The sequence below is a fragment of the Rhineura floridana genome, chromosome 8 (genome assembly GCF_030035675.1).
Source record: "Rhineura floridana isolate rRhiFlo1 chromosome 8, rRhiFlo1.hap2, whole genome shotgun sequence".
NCBI classification, from domain to species: domain Eukaryota; kingdom Metazoa; phylum Chordata; class Lepidosauria; order Squamata; family Rhineuridae; genus Rhineura; species Rhineura floridana.
The window spans coordinates 34737415-34763543 of NC_084487.1; the positions used below are offsets into that span (position 1 = coordinate 34737415).

The 26129-nt window shown below is 40.7% G+C and overlaps 1 protein-coding gene across 1 annotated transcript; it reads left to right on the top strand.

Annotated features, from left to right (window-relative positions):
* DRAM1 (DNA damage regulated autophagy modulator 1) lies at positions 1-25286 on the top strand. Its single transcript, XM_061638858.1, has 7 exons — positions 1-979; positions 10921-10988; positions 12427-12569; positions 18319-18496; positions 19771-19829; positions 23230-23322; positions 24702-25286. Exons 1-7 carry the CDS (start codon positions 780-782, stop codon positions 24744-24746), a joined length of 786 nt encoding a protein of 261 aa, XP_061494842.1. The 5' UTR covers positions 1-779; the 3' UTR covers positions 24747-25286.
* Positions 25287-26129: the final 843 nt, after the last annotated feature.

Genomic DNA, 26129 nt, shown 5'->3' on the forward strand with positions numbered 1-26129 from the left:
TTTTACAGAATTTCACAATACCCCTGAGCCATCTCAGCAAAGGGTGGAGGAAATTCCCTGCCCTGGGTTGTCGTGAGCCGAGCTCTGAAAAGTTCCTTTTTTTGCCTGGCTGAAGGAGAGATTGTTTCATTGAATTTAATTTGTGCAAGACTTTCAGCTTAGGTCGGCGGTGTCTGTGAACTTTAACCAGGGGTAAAGATTGGCTCTTAAACACTGTGAGAGGGCAAACAACCGAGCCTACTAGCGCGAGTTCCTCTGAAGAGCTTCGCCAATCAAACTCTTTGTGCGTGAGAAAGTTTTGCACGGGGCTGCGGGGAGTCGTCTGTGGGGGAAGTGGACGGACGGAACTGTGAACGCCGAGTGGAATCGCTCGGGGTCTGAAAAGGACAGCATTTAGTTTGTGAGGGAAAGTCAGGTCGCGTCAGTGTGCTTGTCCTTGCGCTATCTGAAGGCAGAAACACTTCCTACTCTCGGTGTGTGAGCTAACTTTCCGCAGGTGTGTGGGAGGAAACGAGCGAGACTTCGGTGGCCTCCTCTTTCCAAAAGGGGCCAACTGAACTGCAGCAGACGAGAGCCGCGCGTGTATGTGGCGGGGTTCTCGTCTACGGGCCGAACAAGGGGTACAGCGTTTTGTTTTGTTTCGAGATGTGAGGGGCAAAAGGCTAAGCGCGCCGCTAGTCTCGGCCCCCTAATTAAAGTGTTGTGACTTCAGGCGCTTTGTGACTTCACTCGCGTAGCGGTTAATAGCTTCTGTGAGCCCGCGTGGCCTCTCGGCCTCCATGCCCGCCGGCCGGGAGAGGCAGCCGCTGATCCCTAGGGGCCGCCGCCGCAGCCGCTGGTGGCACAGAATGCCCTGCTTCACGCCAGGAGCGGCCTTCATCCCCACGCTGCTGGTCGTCTGGTCTTCGGCTTCCTTCATCATCTCCTACGTGATCGCCGTCCTCTACGGCCATGTGGAGCCGCTCTTCCCGTACATAAGGTGAGAGTGATGAAGCCCCTGCTGTAAGGAAGACGGCGCCCTCTGTTGGAGGAGTGGGGACAGGGTGCGGACCCGTTGTAGAAGGTTGCCTGGTCTTCGCATGCAGCGGGGCACCACTGCATCAGATCACTCGTTTACCAGACAAGTAGTAAAGATTTTCTTCACAGCAGGCGTGGATGTTATGTCTGAATGCATCCCTCTTGAGAGTTGGGACAGCTCCCTGCATACCGAAAATTAGCCTGTTTAAGAAAAGATGAAAGCTTCCCCTCAATATCCTAGCTTTCTAGAAGCAGGGAGTTTTAGGCCATGGGGGAGTATTTGGACATGCAGCTTTCCACCTCCCGCTTTAAGCGGTACAGTCCAGGGTAAAAAAAGGCCATTTGACTTTGTTGAGTCTATAAATTGGCCCAGAAGGAGGTGGGAACTTGGTGGTAGTTTTGAGGGGAGTAGATTGCACCACTTCAAACTGGGGGTGGTACATCATATCAGTCAATAATCCCATCATATGAAAAAGTCATAGCAAGGGGGGAAGCGGGACATCTAGGAAAGGCTGGGTTATAATCTTTATGTGCTTATTCATGACTTGGAGGGTGTTTGTTTTCAAAAACTGTGGAGGAGAGTGTACAAGAGTAGTGTCTTCCAGCTGTGGTATCAAGTGTTATAGTCAACTTAACCACATTCTGCTGTATGTGTAGGCTGGGCCTAAGGGGTTGTATTTCAGAGTTTGAGGATGCAATCTTAAGCACACATACACTTTAGTTAAGGAAGTTTACTCAGAAGTAAGCTGCACTGATTTCAATGGGATTTAAACTCTCCATTAAGTGTGTTTAAGATTGCAACTTTAACGGAATGCTGATTGCTGTTGAAATCGCTGGTTGGATAGTCTGGGCTGCCTCCAGATTTGGTATTTTGAAGGAGGGATTCAGGCTCATACCAGAAATTTTGGTTTGTGCAATTAAAGTGGATTAAAGCACTCTATTGCCCTGGCACAACAAACCCACTTTTCATACTTTTTGTGATTAGGAAAGTGATGAGGAAATCAGGGTGAATGCTCATTGTCTAATAACTTTCCCACAAGCTAAACAGAATTAATGCTCAATAGACTGGACATCGTTTAACTTAAGTCTTGTGCAAGCAAATCAGGATGAATGCTCAGTAAATTGCTTGTCTGGAGAAGCCTGTAATTAACAGCATATTGTGACAGTAACATTTACCCAGAGCTAAGACACTGAGTAAATGTGCATATAACTGCAGCCCAAATACATAATAGCTAGATCCTATGTGCATTTCCTATTAAGAGTGGTGTAATGGCTAGAGGACTAAGACTTGGGAGACCAGAGTTCGAATCCCCACTCAGCCACAAAGCTCACTGGGTGACCCTGGGCCAGTCACTGCCTCTTAGCGCAACCTACCTCACATGATTGTTGTGGGGATTAAAGAGGGAAGGGGAGAAGTATGTACACCACTTTAGAGAAAAGGTGGGATATAAATGCAATAAAAAACCAACCAACCAACAGAAGACTTCCAACTTGCATCCCATTTGTTTAGAAGTAAGTCCCACTGATTTCTATAAGAAATACTTTCTGGTAAGTATACTTAGAATAATGGATTGCAAACTGAGGTACAGGCAACAGGGAGCAACAGTGCAATCCTTGCAATGTGTACTTCGAAGGAAGTCCTATTGAATTCATCGCAAGTCTCATTGAATTCAGTAGGGCTTAAACATGTGTAGGACTCAGCCAAATATGTTGCACAGGATGCTTGGCGTTGGCTCACTTTAGCACAGTGGTGAGGGAAGCAGAAGCTTTTTCAATCTTTTATCTGTGCCCCAAGGCACCACTTGACTTTCTTCCTGTCCTGCCGCATGAAAACCACAGATCCTTTGTCAGGAAAAAAGGCAACCCTACTTATTGTGTGTTAAAAGGGTGTACTTAAACTCACTTAAGGGTAAGGGAAATAACTTTGTATTCCTCTGGTGCAGTGGTTGTCATTCTGCTGCTAAGGAAACTAGCCCTGCTATAAGTCTCCAGTGGGAGAAAGAATCTTGGATGCTGGGCACCAGTGATTACTGTGCTACTTATAGTAGGTGAGATGACAGAGAAAGAGGGAGAAGGACTTGGAATCATATGCAGATGTGGGTTTTCCTCTATTCCAGTGGTTTAAGCAAAACTTCAGTGGAATCCTTGCAGTAAAATCTTCTATTTTTTTAAAAAATGGGGAGTGAAGGAGTTGATTATTGGGAGAGCAAGCAGGGGAGAGCCTGCCAGAGTGGCAACTTTTCAAACCAGCAACTGAGTCTTTGAAAAACTTTGCTGTAGTTCTCTTTATCTTTTCTGATGGGAGAAGCCTTTGTTTTGTTTGTCACCTTTAAGGCTTTGGCTCTTAACAGAAAGGGTTTTTATCTCCATCAGCATTAAAAAAGCACCATATTTAACCCTTGTCACCTGGCTGCAGCTCAGTTGAAGGTGCTAAGACTGGGAGGAGGGATTCCCATGGCAAGTGCTTGAACAGCACGTTTAGCTCCGTAGTGGTGGGGCAGGGCGGGTTGCTTTCCTGGCTTTGCTATGTTGTCATTGCCAGTTACCAAAAGGGAGCAGTGGATTGGCTCCACCGCTGCACCTGCACCACATCAAGCTTCCGGCTGCCTTGCCCCTCTCCCTCTCAGTAACTGGCAGGGATTTTCAGGTCACTTGCTTGAGTAGTGTATTTAATCCCCATGGCTGCAAGTCAATGGAAATCACACGTTGTGTGTGCTTGTCTGCTATTACAACATTTTTTGTCAGGGAACCCCCTTGGACTGCTTTGCGAAACCCCAGGGTTCCATGAAGCACAGTTTGAAAAATGCTGCTCAGTGCATTTCATACTTGATGGAAGGTTTGATTTGGGTTTTAGGCTGTGTGGCAAGGCCCCTTGACAACACGCCTAAAGCCTAGAATGCACGCTTCCAAACCTAAGGGCATTGCCTATTTTTTCCTATAATTTTTTCAGAAAACTGTGCAGACTCTTTTTCTTCTCTTCTCATGACCATGCTGACTTCAGAAACCCAGGAGTATCTGCTGTGACTCCACTAGCCTTGGTCAGTTGACTTTATGGCTGATGTGCCCAACCAGCCAGTATATAAGCACATGAAGGCACAAAAATTCCTTATTTGTTCCATTGTATCTCTTCCCTACCATGCTAGGATTGAGAGAGTAAAATACACATATGTTCAGTTGACATTAAAAATTAATTTTATTTATTAATTAATTTTATTATCAAAATGACATGTATCATGGAGATGTCTGTAGAAAAGTAATCAGCAACATTTGAGAAGGCTGAGGGCATGGAGATTGTCTTGTGTTTTGTTCAATCGGCACAAAAAATCACAGAAAATGCGTGCTCCTGATATGACAGGAATGCATGTATGGACATGTGGCATAGAGATAGAAGGTCCTGAAGGTCCAGCATTTTCTAAGCAAGTAGCACTAGCAAAGTGCATAGAGCAGACAAAATAAGGTGATATATTACTTCAACATCCACTCCCTAAAGCACCATTATTAGAAACTAGACCTGTTAGTCACAAAACAGCTCTTTTCCCCATCCTGCCATTTTTCTTATATGGCAAGTGTGGGGAGAAATCCAGTTTAAACATCTGAATATCCATAGTGCTTCCATTTGGGGCACTTTGAAGAGATCCTACTTGGCTCAGATAAGCCCTGAATCTGTCCAAAGTGTTTTGCTTTGGTTTGGGATTATCTGTATCTGAAGCACACAGTTAGAGATGGGCTGAGACGCTAGTTCTGTCCCATTTCAGTCTCTCTGGCACTCAGTCAAAAGTCCATTCTGTCTCATTGCTTCTCATTATATGCATTTTGTGTGCCCTTTTTATGATAAAATACACATTTTAGAATATTAGTCAATGCATTCATTAGTAAAATATACATTATGAATGCACATTTTACATAAAATACATATTTTTGTGGGCGCTTTTTGCCCGCCAAAACTGCATTGCAAAATCTGAAGAAATGCATAATCCAAGGGAGATGTATTCTGAAATTTGGGAACATTTGGATGGGTCTGGCTGCTGCAAAAAGCAGACGAAACTAATTACTTGCACATCTCTACAGAATATGTCTTTGAACAAAAATGATAAGTAACTCTGAGAAGATATTAATATAAGTAGGCAGTTTTTAAGAATGAGAAGTATATGATTGAATTTGATCTTGGTAATTAGGGTTCTTCATTAATTCTACAATGGGGTATCATTCTAGAGAATACACATTTCAAAGCAGCAAGATACTGAAATGTTTAATTATTTTGAAATAGTTAAATTATCCCCAAACGCACGATCAAAACACTTTAGGTTTTATTTCCTTATTACTACTGTCGGACTTTATTTTACCTTTGGGAATGCCTTTTTAAAATGCTGTTGGTGTGTGCAGAGGAACTTCTCTTGCATCTGCTATCCCATTTAATTCATCTGTGTATGTCAGGAATGGGTGCTGGTCAGACTACTGCAGAATAAATAGTTTGAATTATTTATTCAAATTTATAGAGTTGTAATTGAGTGGTAGAGCATATGCTTTGCATATAAAAGATCCCAGGTGCCATCCTTGGCATGTCCAAGTACTGCTCAGAAAGGCTCTTGTATGAAACCCTGGAGATCCTCAGCCAGTAGTGTAAACTTCTTTCTCTGTCATACAGATGCACAGCGCACACAGAGAGAGCCCCCTCTTTATTTGTTTAAAATATACAAGCCTATTGCTTGGTAGAGAACCAGTGTGGCATAGTGGTTAGAGTGTTGGACTTCGACCTGGCAGACCAGGATTCGAATCCCCACACAGCCATGAAGCTCGCTGGGTGACCTTGGGCCAGTCACTGCCTCTCAGCCTCAGAGGAAGGCAGTGGTAAACCACCTCTGAATCCCGCTTCATAGGGTTTCCATAAGTCGGGATCGACTTGAATGCAGTCCATGATTGATTGACATTGCTTGGTACCTGTATACAGGAAGTCTGTTACAAGTTCAAGAGACATTTGAACCTCTGAGAAACTCTCTTTTCTTTGCTGAGCACTCTGATTATCACCAACAGTTAGGAAACATCTGAGCACTCAGCAAGAGGAAGTACTACTTCATTGTTTCCCAAGTGCTGGCAATGGCTGAGCACTCCCAAAACAATGGAGCAGATGAAAGTGCTCTTTCCCATTTTCAGGGTGCTCAGTGAATTTTTAAGTTTCACTGCTGCTGCTACAGATGTTGCTGCACTGCAGGCAAAATTGATGAGGTATAAAAATGCTTGAGGGGCTAGACCCAGCCCGTGGTTCATCACCCCTGGTGTAGACAATACTGAGACAATAGTCATTATAAGGCAACTTCCTAAATTAATACAATGTATAGCTGACCTAGGTCAGCCTTCAGCAAGGCATGATGGTGTATGTGTTGGAGGAGATACTTAGGCTGTGTTCCATAGTATGGGAATATAGGGGTGTTACATGTACACAAGAGTGACACTACTTTCATTTCTAAAATCTTGAAAGTACAGCTCAGTGTAATTAGGACAGGTCTGAAAGCACATAAGGCCACCTCCCTGCTGAAGTTAAGCAGGGTCAGGTCTGGTCAGTGCCTGGATGGGAGACCGTCTGGGAAACATATGTAAGCTGCCTTGGGTTTCATAAAAAAAAGAAAGGTGGGGTATAAATGTAATAAATCAATAATAATAAATAAAAATAAAATTAGTATTTAAATGTATGCACTGTTGCCATTAACAAGAGTGAATCTGATACCAACAGGTTTATTGACACACTCCTCAAACTAGGTTTGAAAATGAATATTTTGAATGAACCTCTTAAAAACATTTTCAAATATCAGTCACAGGGGACCTGATCAGGACTGGAACCACAGTACAGCGGGTGGGGATTAACCTTTCCACCACCACCATCACCGCCACCATTTGCCCCACTTGGAAAAAACACATAAGCACAGCATGCATGCCCTGTATGCTTTTCTACTGGACCAAATAGTAACTTCTGGGGGTTGGTGATCATATCAGGATTGATCTTTCCATAGTTGCTGAATGGATAGAAACAATTATGGAAACGCATACCCATCTCTATTTTGAGTAACTTCTTGTCACCAAATTGTCCTTTTTAGTATGTGGGTTTAAATTGGTGTTTAAAAAAACATTTTTTCCAGGTTCCCAAATCTACAACATGGGCATTCATGATGCTATATGATAAGAGGGAGCTCTTTGAAATTCTTGGCACAGTTGTCTGGATGGAACATCTTTCAGAACATACTAACTTCTAACAAGGACATAAATGCCTTCTTGTCTTCAGCTGCCCCATCTCTGTAACAACCTGGGCTTTCCCTGGATAGAAATTGTATGGCTTGTACAAAACGTTTGGCTTTTCTTCAAAACTGTGTATATGTTAAATATTGGTTTTTCCCAGTATGAGAAGCACATTCATTTGAGCCAGTTCAAGAATTTCTGAAGTGTTTATATTGTCAATATTCTTTTCTTTAGAACTCATATAAAACAAAGGGTGCAACCCAGTTTAAGTTAATCACATTTAAACTATTCATTTCAACAGAGAGTTAAGCATGTGCTTAACTTTCTTCCATGAAATCAGTAGGACATCTTTTGGCTGTGTCATATCCATCCCTTTTGATATTGTTCAATCTAGTAAAACAAGAACATAAAAGTTACTAGCCCACAAAACTTTTACTAGACTAACTAATACACATGTATTAGTGATTTGTAGACTGAAAGAAGAAAAAGAACTGGAGTGTCCTTGATTGGTTACCTGTTTTCTTACAAGTCAAATGTATGGTGATGTTTTTTTTCCTGGTTATATTTTCATTTATGGACAATTAATAGTGAAATTAAAATGCAGCCATATTATAAATGTGTGTTTAATAATTTTCTTCCAAATTCTGTAGTTCTTAAATACAACCCATTTTAAAGGAATAAATAGAAATGAATGATATTCAATGCACTTTTAAAAATTTATGATGCTCTTAAATCATTAAGTGTTCAAAAAAAATTATGCATTGGTCACATGTAGATTCCATTTTCATCTTACCTAATGCTCTTCAAAGACTTTGAAGTGATTGCAGTTCAGTATACTATTTAGGTAGTATAGGCCAGTCTCTACCTGAAAAAGTACTTCAGATTTGTCACAAGTGGGTCACTTGGGACACGAGTTTTCTACTGTTCACAAAGTTGCATACAGCCTATTTATAATATAAGTAACTAACATCTTTTTTAATCATTCCGATTAAAGTAAAGTAATGATGTTACTAAAAGGTGTCTAAATGAAATTAGTATGGGGAATCCAATTGATGGATGACAAAAATAGTACTTTCTTACTTTGGCCAAACCTCACGTGACATGGGAGATCTGTGATTGGATCTGTTTTCATTTTTACTAAAGAGCAGCCATGGGCAGAACCAATTGGACCGGATTTGCAATCATAGGAGAAGTGCCATTAACCCTTTTCTGCCATCTGACTCTGGATGGAGAACACACTTACTGTTGTGCTGGTTCCAGAATGTCTCCACCTCTGTTTTCTGAAAATGGGGGCACACAACGCTATGACTAGCGGTTTTATTCTGAAACTTGGTCAGATCAGCTCCAATGAGTTGTTGCCCCTCCTGTAGGCTCCAGTCAAAGACAGTGATTTGCCCAATGCTTTGCTATGGACGTTCCTGAAAGGTCTGAAGTCGCCAGTGGGGAAGGGAGGTGTGTCCAGCCAAGGCCAGTACTGCTTCAGAATACAGCCAGAAAAACCATTCTCAATGCTTCAGAAGCGACTAGTGTGCCTTTAGCCTCAGTATTAGAGCATCTACTTTGCATGTGGAAGGTCCCAGGTTCAATCCATAGCATCTCCAGGTAGGGCTGGAGGAGACCCCTGTCTGAAAAACTTGAGAGCTGCTGCCAGTCAGTGGAGACAATAGTGAGCTGGATGGACCAATGGTCTGACTCAGTATAAGGCAGCTTCCTTGTTGCAATGTATGATCAGATTAGTAAAAAAGCACAGAGTGGGTAAGGATTAAACTCCTCACAATACTGCTACTCTCATCAGTTTCAGTGTTCCATGTGGCTACTTTTAAGTAAAAATATTACTTCAAATATTAAGTAATATTAGGAGATGTGACTGTGGATATCTTGGATTATACATAGGTTGGTCATGGAGACAGGGTTGCAGTCTGTAATGAAATTTCATTGTTTACTAATGTTTGCAGTGAACAGTATCGCAGAGTTTGGTGTGAAGATGGGAGAACCAAGTTCAAATGACCACTTAAATTTGCATGCCAAGCTTGGAGAGAGCAACTTTTTCTATGACAATTTTTTGTATAGTGGTTATACAGTTTCTGCTGGGAAAGAACATGGATATTTGAAATGTTTAAAAAAATATCAAGTTTTATCTTTCTGTCATCTTCCAAAGCAGACTACAGCAAATCACTGGGCTTCTATGATCACACCTCTCCTCTTCCTTCACAACCAGGAAGTAAACTTCTGCCAAGTTTACTTTCAGTTTCAAAGAAACTCTGCTTACCATGTCTTTTAAAACAAACAACAGTTAGTTAAACAAGCCAGCTTCTTTTGAAGTTGGCTTGCTTAGCAATTGACCATACTTTGTTCAACTTTGGGTGTGAATAATAAGCCCACTATCTCCCAGCCAACCTACTTCTATAGGATGGTTTGTGAGTGAAGAAAGATAAAAGTAAACTGCAGAGTGCTGTATGAAGATTTGTGTACAGATCCAGTAAGAGCAATGCACACATTCAAGCTGATTTCGACTTCCATATCTCCTGCTAAATTAGGAAACTTGCATTCATAAGGATGCAGTGTACATGTTTCCAGATTTGGATATCTGCTTCAGGGACTAGGGATTAAACATATAGTTTCTAGCAATGGACTGGGAAATATAAATGAAGTCCCAAGTGGCAATTTGGCGTTGTCAGTTTTGACAGCAATGCAACTATGGGTAGAAACAGATTCAATGTTCTGCTGGTTCTAGTGCATCTCCACCTCTCTTTTCTGAAAATGGGGGCACACAACGCTAGTCAAACCCTGCCCCCTTTTACTGTAAAACCTGGTGAGAGCAGCTTGAGTGCAGTTTTTTTTAATTCAGCTTCAAAAAGATTTCACAACTGATTGGCAGATCAACTTGTTCCCCCTCCAGGTGTGGCTAACGGAAACACTTTGATCTGTCAGCTAGTGTGTTTACAAGCCTTGGTCTTTGGAGGAGTGGGAGACAATTCAGAGTTCTCTTTCAGTCTTTTCCCATTAACAATTGATAAGTATCAAAACGATGGAGTTAGCAATGGGTAGCTAGCTATGCCCAAGACATAGGGGCAGCCCGCTTGTTTGAATGGGCACATTCATATATCTGGATTAGGACCTGATAAAGTTAAGCAATTTTTAAAAATCTACAACAGTAAATTTAGAAACAAAGAGAAAAATGAGTTACTATGCCCAGATTCCAGAAATTCAAATAAATAAAAAGGGGCTCATTAAGAAGAATAAATGCACCTCAAAATTACTGGGAGTATTCCATTGAAGTTTAATAATGTGCATCAGAGCAGCCTTTCTTGGAAGTAAGTTTAGTTGAACAAAATTGAACTTAATTCCAAATACATACACATAGAATCAGACTGCAAACCTAAGCATACAGATCAGGTGATAAGTCTACTTGAAATCAATGGGACTAGGTTAGTTGTTACGCAGTTTTTAGGCATGTTTCACTGATTTCAATGGAACGTTGGAATGCTAGAGTTTCTCTGACTAGAGCAGCAAAGCTGGTTTTGCTTTTTTTCAAAGGAGCATGGACATTAACATGTTATTTAATCAACCTTCCTAGTAAAAATGCCGCAAAAGTAATTATAGTTATTAATTCAATTAGATTTAACTTTATTCCTTGTATATTAAAATTAATATTTTTGTTTTGATTTTTTTTAGTGATACAGGAGCAAAACCTCCAGAAAGTGGTATATTTGGATTTATGATTAACATTTCAGCATTCCTAGGTAAGTGTGTGTGTTTCTACATATTTATTTTTAATTGAAATTTCTAGTCTGCCTCAGCCAGAATCTTGGTTGGGTAAAGATGATTGCCTGTAAACCCAGCACATATTTTCATTCAGATAAAACCATGCAAAATTCTGCATATCCTCCCTCCTCTCAACTGATGTGGTATTGGCCACTAGAAGTGAGCCCAAATCCAATACTCTTAAAGTGAATTTTAACCATGTTAGCTTTATGTATTTTAATTCAGGATAGTTTCCTATACTGGGCATTGCGAGAAACTGTAAAGGGAAGAAGACTTTCTGTGATAAATCTTCAAGAAATGACTATATTGATACGTAGGCAGGAGAGATCTGAGCTCCAAGAGGAGAGGGGTTAGAGAAGGGTGAAGACCAAGCACTGTCTCTTTCACAACATACATTTAAAGCACATCCAGTGCACATTTAAAGCATATGACATGCCCCCAAAGTGTCATGGGAACTGTAGGTTGTTAAGGGCGCTGGGAATTTGCACTTTAAATGTGGATCTACCATAATTAAGGTTAGAACTATACATTGCACCAAGCACTCAAAAATGCTTCCTTGAAGGGATTTTTTTTGGCTATCAATGCTGGCCTCTTATTGCCAACCAAATCAAAAAGAGGTCAAGGGTATGCAGCCTTTTAACAGGTAGTTTTTGTCATATAAGAACCAGTGTGGTGTAGTGGTTAAGGTGTTGGACTACGACCTGGGAGACCAGGGTTCAAATCCCCACACAGCCATGAAGCTCACTGGGTGACCTTGGGCCAGTCACTGCCTCTCAGCCTCAGAGGAAGGCAATGGTAAACCCCCTCTGAATACCGCTTACCATGAAAACTCTATTCATAGAGTTACCATAAGTCGGAATCGACTTGAAGTCAGTCCATTTCCATTTCCATTGTTTTAGCCAGCATTGTGGTTTGGTTTAATCTTTTTGTTAGCCACTATGGTTTTGTTTGGAAATACATGTGGAATATGCAACTTTTAATGAATCAGGGCAATTTATATTTTCCCACAGGGTAGAATAACAACAGTTTTTGCATATGGAAGTAATTAAAGGGGTGCATGTGAGAGCATCATATGGGTAGGGAGCAGGTTTAGCTACCACTCCAAGTGGTCCCAATAATTTGAGAATCAGTTCTGCATAACTCTGCCTCTTCATTTACAGAACCCTGCTCTGGGCTCTGTTCCTGGGTCATCCTAGAGTGGGACAGAATGTTCGGAGCTGAAAAAACCATTATTTGAGTCCACCATCTTTTGCTCACTGTGTTACACAGAAGAGCTTTGTGGCATATTCATTAGCTGAATAGGGTGAGGGAGGGTAAGTTCTTCCCTCTGTTGTCAGGATCTAATCAAGTTCTGTGCTGGATGGTTTGCATTTAGTCCAATTTCTAAACAAAACTTTTGTTTTGCATTTTTTAAAGGTGCAGTTACAATGTATACAAGATACTTAATTATAAAGGAGCAAAATGAAGTGACACATTTTGTTTCCCCCTGTTTAAATTTATTGGCACTATTTGTTGGATTGATGGGTTGTATTGGAATGGGCATCGTTGCAAGCTTTCAGGTAGGTCCAAACAATTTTACCTTTCTGTCTGTCTTTCTTAAATTGATGTTCTGTTTCTTCTTCAATTGTCCTACAAGTAATTAAGAATATCATATTATAATTATATATCTCATTCATTCAAAGGCTAGTCCCTAGAAAATTGTGACTCTCATCCTGAAGTCAAAGTCCTCCTAAAGAGTATTTCTCAGTTTTCTAAATGACAGGCTCATCGTGGCCATTCAAGCTTTGCAGGGCAGATAATTCCAGAAGTACATCACTATGACAGATAGTCACTATCTACTGAACCACACAAAAGTTGTAGTGCTCTCAAAAAGGATTCTTTTTGAGATCTAATAGCACAAGGTGGATATGAGAGAAAGCATTTCAGAAACAATTTTTTATAGACCTGACAGTCGGATAAGATGGATGCTGATGGAATTAACTTCATATTATTAGCCCATCTCCAGCTCATTACTGAGTCCTGATACCTGTTCAGAGACTCCAGCATCTCACTGTCGTTTTACAAAAAGACAACTGGATGTCATCCTCATACTGATGATTGATGACACTGACCTCTGAATCAGGAATGGGAAACCTCTGGTCTCTGGGCCAGTCATGGCCCTTCAGGGGAGTCTATTTGGCTCCTGAGGCCATTTTCCCCATATCACACCTATCTGCCCATGAGCTGCTATCATTAGTGATGTCAGCTGATGGGCGAGGACAGGGTTTAATTCTGCCTTAGTTGTGTGATCCTGTTCCCAGCAGGGAACAAGAGTGCTCAGCCAAGCAGCAGGATTTAATCCCTGCTCATCAGTTGAGCAGGGATTAAAGCCTTGTGCAAAAGCCCCCTTTGAAGCAGCTTGCATGCAAGCTTTTGCAAAGGCTTTAAGACAGCTCCTGCGCTCTTGTTTGCTCAAACAGGAGAGCGAGGGCTGTCTGAAAGCCTTTTCCAAGTATCCCCAAGCTCTCCTTTTAAGACTGTGACTTGAAAGAGGCTTTTGCAAGTCTCCCCCTTTCCCTTTAAGTCTCCAGTCTTGGAGACTTGAAAGTGAAGAACAAGAGGTTTTGATAGATGGGCAGTCCAATCCACCTGTCAATCATGTGATGTCATAATGATGCCATGTGATTGACAAGTGGGTCCAGTCTGACCTGCAAGGCAGATCCTGATAGGGATTTGGCCAGTGGACCCATAAAGGTTTGCAGCCTCCTCCAGTGGCATAATGTAGAAGTTAAATAACTTTAGAGACAAGATGGAACTTTGTAGCTCTCTGCAGAAAAACTCCTATTGAATGGAGTGGACAGTTTTCCCCATAACCTGCCTGAGAGGTAGGAATGGAATTACCATCAAACAGTGCTGCCCACCACCACTCTCGACAAGCAATCCAGAAGGATATTGTGATCAATATCCCAATTTTGGGGGCTTAGATAGGATACAAACAGGAATGAATTAATATGTGTGAAAACTAGAAGAGTGATTTTTAAAAGATAGCTTCCAATGAAACAGGATCATGAGAAGCTTGAGAGTATGTAGCCAGGAATATGCGTTGAGGACAGCACACTGCAATGTAGACTATGTAAAGAGGTTCCGCTTCTGTTTGTTTATATTTATGTGCCACCCCATAGCCTCAATTCTCTAGGCAGCTTACTAAAATGTAACTGAAAGTGTTGAAATAAAATCCAAAACCATAAAAATACAAAAACAGCTTAAAAGTAAGTGAGCAGCAGATAATAAAATTAATCATTCAGTACGTGTTGTTTTATTGTTCCTTTTACCATGATTTTAGAGTTATTTTTATTACTCTGATTTTAATAAAAATCCCAGGTAGATAGGATTTATTTTACTTAGAGTATTTGTTGTCTGACCGGAACCCCCAGGTCACAGTAAAAGTAGCCAGCTGTTTTGCAGCAGCTATTGATTGTTGAAAAGTAATGATTAATCAATTCTTTTAATTTTAATATTTTAATTTTATTGTTTTAATGTGCAGTAAGAGGGTATCTCACAAGAGTGATTATGTTTAATGCTTCTTTTAAGTATTGTTGTGCATTTGTATATTTTTATACGTTCCGTTTGGTCTATGTCCGTAAATAAGAATCAATCAATCAATAAAATTAATCAGTACAAGTGTTGCAAGTAACACAAGCAGATTTTTAAAAACAATGTAAGTTCCAAAACATTTAAAAGCATGAGAGAATAAAATAAGTCTTCTCCTGTTACTGAAAAGAGTACAAAGAACAGAAGTGAGCCTCTCTGGGGAGCATATTCCACACCTGGGTACTACCACCGAGAAGTGGCACCTGCCATACATTGTTGTTGCTAAATTTATTACCCGCCCTTCACCAGCAGGCCCCAGGGCAGGTTCCAATAGTTTAAAATTCAACATCAAAATCAATTAAAACAAATTACAATCTCAGGAATAGGGTGGGTCCTGAAAACACACTTCTCAGGTATCAAAAGGCCAGGGTAGGGACATCTGAAGAAGGGCCTCTGAAGGTGATCTTACGATCCAAATAGCTATATGTCCTTCAGCTAACTTGACCCCACACCATTGAGGCATTTTAGCAGTCTTGCAGCCCAGTTTGGGACTAACTGAAGTTTCCAGACGATTCAAAGCAACCCCATGTATGACACATTACAGAAACAAGAGGTTAGCAGAGCATCGATAACTGTAGCAAGAATACAAGTAAGTCTAGATAAAGCCACAGTTGGTTTATTTGCACTCCAGGCCACAGAGCCTACCTGTGCCCTTGTGACAATGTTGGGTTAATGAGCACCGGAGTGCAACCTCCTCCAGAACAGGTTGAATAGATTCTTGTGTTGAAAGTGGTAGTTAGCTCCTAAGCAAAGAAAAAATTCCATTGATTATTTTTGTAAAACATGTGAATCATATTGCTAGATTTATGCTATTCCATGGTAATTAATGCACAGCTGTATGGAATCAGCACATGCACAAGTCAAATGTTCCTTAACATCCACACCATTGCAACATTTTCTTTTATGTGTTTAGAAGCCATGTCGGCACCTTAGACTTTGCAAGAACCTATAGCATAAAGAGAAGACTGAAAGAGGTCATTAGTTTCATGTACAGATGCAGAAGGCAAGCAAGGTTAATCTGGTTGTTCAAGGTCATCTAGCAAATAAGAATCAAAATCGCATCCTCTGGTTCTGAAGCCAGAATCTTAATACAAAGCCATGGCTATTCTGCAGAGAGTAATGTCTTGGTTGTATAAAATAAACATTTGGAGAACAAGGTCTCATTGCTCTTCTATGTGGTATTGCCTTTACTGGTGCCATATGGAAGATTCTGAGAACAGGAATGCACAACACATCTAAGTTTCATGATTTCAATCTCTTCTGCTGGGCACAACTTGAACCCCAGTGTGAGGAACAATAGTCCCTCAGAATTAATTACTCTGTCATCACTATGTTCTTAGCAATGGCTTCTGCAAATGTGCTATGAGAAATCCATTTGAAATCTGTTCCGTAAGGAGGGGTGAACTGAGTGGAATGTCATGCAGCATCCTGTACTTCTGAAATAATTTCCTCAAAGCAGACAGCAATTTGTGTTTCTCTGTGTAACTATGTTGACGTGGTTACTAGCTTGGGCTCATCTCTTAAAAACAGAACTTATCTGAAAAGCAGTGCATTTTACTAGAATGCGAGGTGTCCCATGGCCACCTTTTCCTTCAACAGTTCTTTTCCACCCCAGTCCTCTGTGTTCCACAAGCTAACTCATAGCAACTGGTGATTGCCTCATGTAGTGCTATTCAGGTTGGGACCTGAGCAAGCTCAAGGTATCAGTAATTCCTTGTTCTACTAATTAGACAAATGATTCAATATAATTTTTAATTTTTTTATTGAAATCAAGACTTCAAACCAAGAAAGCTTATTTATTAGAGTGGTGGGAACCATTTAGAAGGGGTCATGAAGAGGGCAAAATAAAATTGAATTGGGTTAACATTTAGGTAGGGCAGGAGTTAATAAGCTGTAAAATTGTGTTTTCTGTTGGGCTGTTTCCAGCTGCAAAAGTATGAACTATTTGTATAAACTCTGTTGCGAACAATGACATAAACATAGTTGACTTTTCAGTAAATCAAATAGAGATGAAAGGATATAGCTGCATGGAAGAAACAGAGTGTAACAGCCATGGACATATTTGAACATGATTTGAAGTTAATAAGACTACACTCATACACGTTTATTTGCTGTGGTTTTGCCCAAAGGGCTCTCTTAATCACAGTTTTGTGAGAATGGCCAGGATTCTATTTGAGAAATGTATCCCCTTCACAGTACAAGCACATTTTTAAAGCACATGCCTTCTCTCAAAGAATCCCGGGAACTATAGTTTACCCCTCACAGAGCTACAATTCCCAGGATTCTTTGGGGAAGCCATGTGCTTTACATGTATTGTGCGAATATGACCCTACAATTGTTAGGATTTCTAAAATGTGCAAACCAAGACTACACTAGAAACTTAAATTAGCTTTATTGCACAAATAGGAAAAATAGACAGGTGAGGTATGTGGTCTTGTCAAATACCTCTCCAGTGCCCTGATAGCTCTGAAATCATGCAAGCAAATGAAGGCCCAACAACTTAGAGGAACAGGATGCCATTCCTCAAGTTGCATTTTTCTAGCAACTTGTTGGGACCAGTTTAATGATTTAGATTAGGATCACCAACCTGGCACCCACAGGTGCACATGTGCCCACCAAGGCCTTCCTTGGTGCCTCTGAGAGCACCCTGCCCCCCCCCCTGCAGTTAGGGTTAAAAAAATTGTATTGCAGCTAGGAGAAGATTTTTTTCAAGACTAACAGCAATAGGAGCATGCAATTTCAGGGGGTTACTGTGGGGAGGAAAGAGTTAACCCCCAAACCCCACATTTGCACTCCAGTTAACCTTGAAAGAAGTGTGAAGTTGGGCTTTAAGGAGGGGGAGAAGTCTTCTATTGCCAATAAAGGGTGTTTTTCAAGCCTGATTGTTGCCGGAGAGGGGAGGGTTCCTCATGATTGTACCTGACAAAGGAAAGTTGATCTTTCCTTTCCAGCTTCACACTCCAGGACAACCACCTCCTCCAGTTAGGCCTGGAAAGTTTTGCTTTTGTGACTCCCTTTCTCATTCTCTCTCTCTCTCTCTCTCTCTCTCCCTCTCTCAAACACACACACATATACACACCTGCCTGCCTACCTACCTGTTGATTGCAGCTGGTGAGGGAGGATTACTGTTGAGTGTTAGTGACTAGGATTGCTTCCTTTTCAAAAATAGGAAAAACTAAGGAAATAGTTGTTAGGCATTGGGCAACAAAAATATGAACGGCCTTTTTGCACAGGACATATTTAGGTGATCAGATGTGCTCATTCAGTGCACAAGCTGTACATCTGATTCTGACGCCTACATACCCTTCAGGCTTCAACCCTGGCTAGGTCCCCATCATCAATCTTTGTGCTTAAGGGTGATAACAGTAGTGCCATTCCAGGCTATGTAGTTGCACTATCCCTGCTCACTTGTTGAAGTAGGAATACCTCCCCCCTAGGTATCTTTTGAAGTAAAGCTGCTTACTTTTCTGTTTTTGATAGAACATATGGGGGAAATGTTTCTGTGTGATGCAAGACCTGAACCCTTCCAAATCCTATGCCATCAATTGTTTATCAAAATTAAACTCTTTATTAACATATCCACTCTGTCCTTGCATGTTTGCTAAAGTATCAGTCTCCTTTTTGTCTGCATTTGTGTAACAGCAACTGTAAGTAAAATTTTCCCAATTGTCTTTTCAGGAGCTTGCAGTTCCTGCTGTCCACGATGGAGGAGCTCTTCTTGCTTTTGTCTCTGGTGCTCTGTACATTGTGCTTCAGACTATCATCTCATATAAGTCTCGTCCACAGTGGAGCACTCCATGTGCATGTCACATAAGGCTGTGCTTCTCTATTATGACTTGGGTAGCTGTCATTCCCAGTATCCTTTTTAGTATATTGCTCTGTCCTATTTAAAGCATGAATGACATAGCTTAACAGCTACTTCCCATTCCTATTGTATTCAGTTATTTGTGATACCTTCACTGTAGATAAAGGAATATTTATTCTGCTACTCTCAAATTCTTCATCCTTGAGGTTAAGCAGACTATATGAGTGCAAGGTTTGAAGGTTACAGCCAAAATACTTAAGTAATGTGAGAGTTGGAGTTAGGATCTTGTTTACATGGTCACTGATTCTGAGATATGAATTTGAATTCATTTCCTTCTCAAGATTTGGTTGTATGATCAAGGGTGTGTAAGCGTGGTTGAGTTGAAAAGCATGGAAAACCAAAGGAAATAATCCTTGGATAATCAAGGGCCGCTGCTCATATTGATTATTGTCCAAGGATGGATGGAGTTACACAATTCACAGCAACTAGACATTAAAGGTACCAATGATGAGGGCAAAACTACAAGACACTGAGAATCGCTGCGATTCCTGTAGCCAAAGTGAGGATATAGATTCACCTCCTTGCTAATTATCTCAGAAATAATTGGGTCATGTAAAAAAGGCCTTTACAACAATTAATAAATCAGTCTTCTGAATTATCTTCAGCTGCCTCTTTTTTAGAAGAAATATCAGGATAAGTATGAGCTTCCAATCCTAAAAAGAAACATACATATTCATTCAGTAATACTGAATTGTAATACTGTTCAGAAAAGCTAAAGTGCACCCTTCTGAAACACAAATGTCAGTCTTCTTGAAAGGTGAATTATTAGTTCAGGTTAAATACGGCAGATGCACCATCTGTGTTAAAATAGTTCTGAGGACAGACTTCAATGTGTGGCTCCTGAAATTTGATGGAAATCAAAGTTCCTGAAGTGTCATGTGATTTGCCAACTTACCATTTTGGAGAACCACTAAACATTTTTTTTAAAAAAATAAACCAATACTCTTAACATAGGAATTAAAAGCCTGTGATCAGAGGGAAAAAAATGTGAAAATTTAAACAGAGTACTGACTTCATCTGCTTTCCTGTTTGGTGCACTTTCTCAAGACCATGCACCAAAAGACCATGGCTGGATAAATGCTTAAATTAGCCATGTATCCGAGTGGTTGGAACTATCTGTAGAATTCTGATTGTTTGCGTGTAGGCTCCCACTGACTATTCCATTCCTTTATGAGAATAATAATATCTTGCCTGCATTGCAGGGAGAAGGTAGTATTTGTACAAGTATTGCATCAAGTTGTTTCCTTTTAACCTTTCTTCTCCAGTGATTGCATGTGCTTCATTAGTTTCCATAACAAAAATAGACTGGAATCCAGGTGAAAAGGTAAAAATCCTACTAAGTAAAAATTGTAATCTTTCTACTACTTCAGTTGGTAGTTCAGTGCTTTTATCTTTATCAAGGCAAAGTAAACTTAATTTTGGTGAATTTGAAGCTACACAGAGTTCCTTCAGCAAGCTACGATACATGTGATTAAGCTATTATGAATTTAGGTTGATAACCATAGTTATAAAAGCTGCTGTATTGTTTTGTGACTTTAATATAATCTAAGAGGATGAACATTAGAACATCTAGGCAAGTTAACATTGGTGATAAGTCAGTTGAGGACAAAATGAGCTTTCTTTTTCAGGGGATAAATATATTACTTCTCCAACCAATTTAGGCATGGTTGTTTATACACAGTGTATTGTTTATACACTGTTACTTATCTCTGCCCATATTCTGCTCACTTATTTCACCAGGTGCCCAGAGCTATCAGAAGCTCCCTTTGGATCAGCAAGTGGAGCAAGCAAAAAGCCGACTTTTCCCCTTCATGTTTGGGGAAGGGTAATGCTCCTCCCCCTCCTATGAGTAGGCTCCTGGCATTGGGGTTCGAGTGGCCAAAGCACTTTGTGTAGATATCTGCACACACACTTCTTGGCACAACCTAGTGTTTAATCAAGATTTAGGGTTTCCAATAGCAGTGGGACTGAAAGGAAAGCGAGTTTCTGACTGCCGTGGGTTTTTTGTTTCAGTTTAAGAGTAGACACACACTCACTGTTCTGTTCTAGCACGTCTCTACCTTTCCGTTCTGAAAACGGGGGCACACTATGCTAGTTAAACCTAGCCTCTTTTTACTGTAAAACCTGGTGGGAGCACTCAATTTAAAAAAACCGCTTCAAAGAGATTTCACAGCTGATCAGCAGATCAACCCATTTGCCTTCCAGGTGTGGCCAATGGAAATGCTTTGCTGTAGGTAACTGGTGTGCTCACAGCCTAGGTCTGTAGAAATTAAGGGTGAGAAACTACACAGTGAAGTTCTGGAGGGTGAGCACAGGGTTTGAAGTGGTATGAAGAAGGTTTCATAATCAATGATGATCCTAGGGGGTATCTACTAAATTTAGGAGATTTCATAAATATTATAGGATGGTGCTTGACTGCTAATTTCTACTTATGTGCTCATGTATACATCTGCCTACTGAAGATAACACTTTTATTTATTTTATTGCATTTCTATAGTGCCTTTCTGCCGAGGTAGAAAAGGCAGTTTATGATTTTAAAATATCAAAACACGCACATGTATACACAGATAATGTAAAGTTGGTCCCGAGGGTGAGATAGGCAGAGGACAGTCTGACTGAAGCAGGTCCTTATTGTTGCCTTTGCCTGCCTGCCTCACTCTTTTCTTCTTTCCCACAGGACTGACTGTATCCATTAGCCTGGGGGATGGGGGATAGGCTGAATGAAGCAGGCCCTAAAGTTGTCTTTGCCTGTCTCCCTCATTCTCTTCTTCATGCATCTGATGAAATGGGCTCTAATCCTTGAAAGTGTCTGCCATAATAAATGTGTTAGTCATTAAGCACAACAAGACACTCTGTTTTTGCTGCAACAGCAGACTTAACACAGCTACCCCCCTGGAAATTCCTAATTTCTGGAAGTATTTCTGCAGGTGTGGTGTGCCACAAGAGGGAGCACTTTCCTTATGAATCTCCCAAAATAAAGGGGCGGGGGGCTGCATCTTGCTATACCATCTTGTTGTAGAGGGTAAATATGTCACAAGAGCTGTGCAAGTAATGCTTAATGATTATGTTTAGCAATATGTTTTTATGCTCTGTTTGTATCCTGAGGTATGAGGGGATTTATTTATTTATTTGCATGTTTATAAACTGCCAGCTCATTAAAAATATCAAGGTGGTGTACAGTAAAATCATTAAAACAACATAACACTTTAAAATCTTAAAAGTATAGAAACATAAAATAATGAACACATGACCAAGTCTGAATCAAATTAATTCTCGAAAAACACTTGCCAAAACAAATACATTTTCAGTAGGCAACACAATCTCAGGATTGTAAGGGCCTGTCTCATTTCAATAGATGCAGTATTGCAAATTACTGATGCCGAAAGCCTTGGTTCACAGGGAAAGTGAATGAATATGAGATAACTGTGGGACATGCAGGAGGGCGTCTCCAGATGATCCCAGTGATCTGGCCAAAGTATAAGGGACAAAGTCCTTCAGGTAACCTGGTCCCAGGCTGTTTTCTTGAGACAGATGATATAGATGGGCTGCCAACACATCCTACCTTTTCCATTTTGTGTCCCATTGGACCTTCTATCTCTGGTACAATCTTTTGATTCTTGTTAAGCTTACACTGAACAACCCATAAAATCATTTAAACTGAAACTGCCCAAAGGCAGCAAGCTGTTTTCGATGTACAATACTGGGACAGGGAAGGATAAGCACAAAAGACATCTGCTTCCTTTATTGTGTGTGTGTTTGTGTACATTCTGAAGGAATTATGGTGTGATGCATGACTTTTGGGAAGGATACACTTGGTGCTTCTTGAGGTGCCCTGTCCCTACTGGGAGGCCGCTGTTTCAGGCAGCATATTTTGAGGGCCATTCACGGGACTAGCAGCAGAGTGGGAGAGGCGGACTTCACCATGGAGCACATCTGTTGAGAAGTGCTCCCGTGTAAGTCTTGGTGAAATGAAGAGGAACTGTTCCAAAAGGACATGGTAGTTGGATTTTCTGTTTCAGGATAGGCCCATGTGTGTCTCTTGCTGTAGTGTGTGTGTGTGTGTGTGTGTGTGTGTGTGTGAGAGAGAGAGAGAGAGAGAGAGAGTTCCTCCCCCCCCCCCAAACAACAACATCCACCCACACTGTAACTTACAAATTTGCCTTTTGTAAAATCAGGCTTGCATGATCTGTGACCTGCAAAGCCAAATGCAGCCCACTAGCTGTCTGTTGTGGTCTGTTATAAGTTTGATAGGCCCCCTATATTTGGAGTCTCGGGCAGGTAGCAAATGTAGGAAACTTATCATGGTGGACCACTATGGCTGGTGGGTTGTGTTCTCCTTCGCAAGTCGGAAGCTGTGCTTAAAGGGTTTTTTAAAAGTAAATTGTCACAGAGAACATCTTGAAATGTGGCTTATATTACAAGATGGTTTTAAAAAAAGCAGTACATTATCAGAGAGAGAAAAAAGAGGAATAAAATAATTCAAGATTTCAGAGGGATTAACAAGGAAATGTGAACCTCTGTATCAAATGTTCTGCAAAGGTTCTTGTCACTCTAAAAAGCTTATTTTAAAAAAAAAATGTTTTCTCAAAAATAAAAATATGTCTTCTTTAAAACATTATTCCTGGCATATACGCTAATTAGTGTCTGCATGTCTGACTTGCCTTCTGTCCGCAATTTCAGTATGTTTAATGTTTGCCATTATTTTTATTTCTCCTTTCCATTAGGATTATGTGTATCATTTTGTGAGTGCAATCTGCGAATGGATAGTAGCCTTTGGTTTTGTTTTCTTCTTCTTAACTTTCATTGGAGATTTTCAGGTGGGTATGATAGAACAAATGGTTTATGTTCAGAGCAAAAGACTTAGGAGTCTGATGGCTAAACTGTACATGGTTATAAATATGCTGCCATTTTTATTTTGAAGGAAGATGCAGTCATGGGACTGGGCTTCAGAAATTTCTCCTTATCTGGATCAAGGGCCCTTGCATGTTCCCTGCCAAAAAATGCATCTGCTGCTGCTGCACCTGCAGTTACTGTTTGTAGATACCCTTCAACAAAAGATCTCAGGGTGTGAACACTTGACAATGAAATACAAAATAAAACATCAGCGCTAAAACCACAATATCATAAGAATAATCATCATCAGTAAAATACTTAGAGCCCCTGCAGGCTGGTGTTTTATTGCAGGTATATCCTGCAACATGTTCTTGACTCGGTAACAGTGCATTAATGGTGAATTTATTCTGCTATTTTTTGTTCTGTGATGCTTTCGCAACACTACCACATTATTACTTTCTAGAAGGACTGTAATGCAACAAATGTGGGACAAAAATAAACCAGAACTTTTGTGGTATAAAAAGCTATGGGATTTCAGCAGAAAGTTATGGGATATGCACTGATTGGGAATGAAGCACTGTAACCGAGCTAAAACCTTTGCAGGTACAAATAGTATTGAAAGCAGGATTGCCTATGACTGCTGTGATAGCATCATGTGTGCAAATCATCATGCTAGCACAATAAAAAGGATGTCTGGAGGGAACCATAGTCACAAAATAGCAGACAATAATCATTTTGTTAACTCTCATATGCTAAACAGAACAGATGTGTTTTCAGTAGATAATAAAAAGATGTCACTGAGCGGGGGATGGCCATATCTCTAATGGGAAGGAATTCACAGTCAGAGCCATAACTGAGAAGGCTCCTGCTAGTCCTCCCATCATTTCTACATGGTCGCGAATTCCTCCTGAAAGTAATGTCGTCAGCATACAGTACCCTTTGCCACAATTAGCAGCAGCGGGGCAATTTTGGGCCGTTAATTCTGAACAGGAAAAAGGCCCTGCTGATTCAGACACACACAAGTCTCTGAAACCCTGCTGTCCATATCCAGCCTTCAGATGCCAGCTCTGGCAGTAGACAGATGCATTTGAAAACCTCTATTGGCCATAGATATGCATATATGCAGGACTTTGGATTGCGGGCACTCTGCTTTAAGATTGGGGAGTCAGTTTTATTAGCTTTGTCTGGACTTAAAATATATTTAACATTGGGACCTCAGTTCACATGCTCAATGAAATAAAGCTTGTCCAAATGTTTTGTCACTTTTCTGTCTACATGTCAGTCCATCACGTAACACCTGTGAAGGCGGTACTTTGTAGTGAGTTGCTGATGATTGGTTGTTTTCATTTTCTTTTTGTTCTAGGGAGTTACAATAAGGATATCAACAGAACTACATGGAAACATCTGACCACTTATGATTAGAATAGCAGAAGCGGATTTGGGGATATTAAAGAAACTGTTGCTGAGAAACAGGAGCAGCCAAATCTGAAGTAACATGAAACTGCTGAATCAGTGCTGCAATTTGCACAATCATTGTCAAAAGAGACTGTATTTTTACTTTTTACCAATATCCCATGTTTCATTTCCCCTTTTAACCTATGTTCTAAAGCTCTTTTGTATTTTTAAATACTTTCCCCACTTTTATTTTTAAAGTGAGAACCTCTGAAAAATGTAATTTCTTTAAAAAGTGGAACAGAAGTTTCTTCTTTACAATTCTACAACATTCTTTTTATTTGTTTGAGTAAAGATGGCCTCAAAGTGAATCTCAGGCTGCAGTTTGATGCCCGCTTCCTTGGAGTGAGTCCCACTGAACTTGGTGGGGCTTTCTTTCAACTGACTGTACTTAAGATTACGTTTTAAAATGCCTAGTATTCATAGTGTTAAAATGTGAAAATTAATGTCTGCTTTTATATATTAGGAAATAAAATGGCCCTGATCCAAAGAGAGAGGTGGTTGTGTTCAAGTCCTTTTGAAATTAAGGGGACTTCAGCGGGGTTGGCTCCGGACATTTTGCTGTCTGAGATAAAAGGACAAGATAATACCCCTGTAATGCCATGTACAGAAACTAACCAGGCTGGCAGTTGCATATTACTTCAACACTGCCTGCCTGCACCGCACCAGAGGGTGTTAGCCTAGCTTAGGAGGAATAGGACAGAATTTATGGTGCACACAGCTCTGTCATCTCACCACCACCTCAACATTTATTGTCTGCGGCACCTTCCTAATTTTGCCTAATGGTAGGGCTGGCCCTGGAGTTAGTCATGAGTAACTTGCCCATTGGGCTACATGTCCTATTGAAAACAATCACAGGTAGCTAATTTTTTGGGGGGGAGGGGCAAGGTCTTCATTGAGGGTTGGCCAGTCCTCCAAGGGCCATGTGCCTTTGGTGCTCATGGCCAAAGTGATCAACACATACTTTATCACGTGCTTGAACACACTATGTGCATACATTCAAATAGTCATACATATGAAAATGCACACATTCAGACAACCCCTCTTCTAGTCAGCAGAGGAAGGAGGCTTTTCTCCACAGTACTGCAATGAGGAGAAAAGCCGCATCAGAGGGAGAAGAGTTGTCTTTGTAAGGTAAGTTGAGGCAAAAGCACCTGAATACAGCACCAGAGTGGGGGGACCCCTCAACACCCAGCTTTATTTTTTATTAAAAATTGCCAAATTCTTGAAGGCCTGGGGGAGCACCAAAACGTCTTGAGGATTGAATCTAGGCCATAAGTTAGCCACCCATACAATACATATTTACCTCATAATAATTAATACTGAGTTCAGTGGGATG

Coding starts and splice junctions, on each gene's coding strand:
- DRAM1 (XM_061638858.1), top strand. CDS start 780: ATGCCCGCCGGCCGGGAGAGGCAGCCGCTGATCCCTAGGGGCCGCCGC. Junction 980..10,920: donor CCGCTCTTCCCGTACATAAG/GTGAGAGTGATG, acceptor GATTTTTTTTAG/TGATACAGGAGCAAAACCTC. Junction 12,570..18,318: donor GCATCGTTGCAAGCTTTCAG/GTAGGTCCAAAC, acceptor TTGTCTTTTCAG/GAGCTTGCAGTTCCTGCTGT.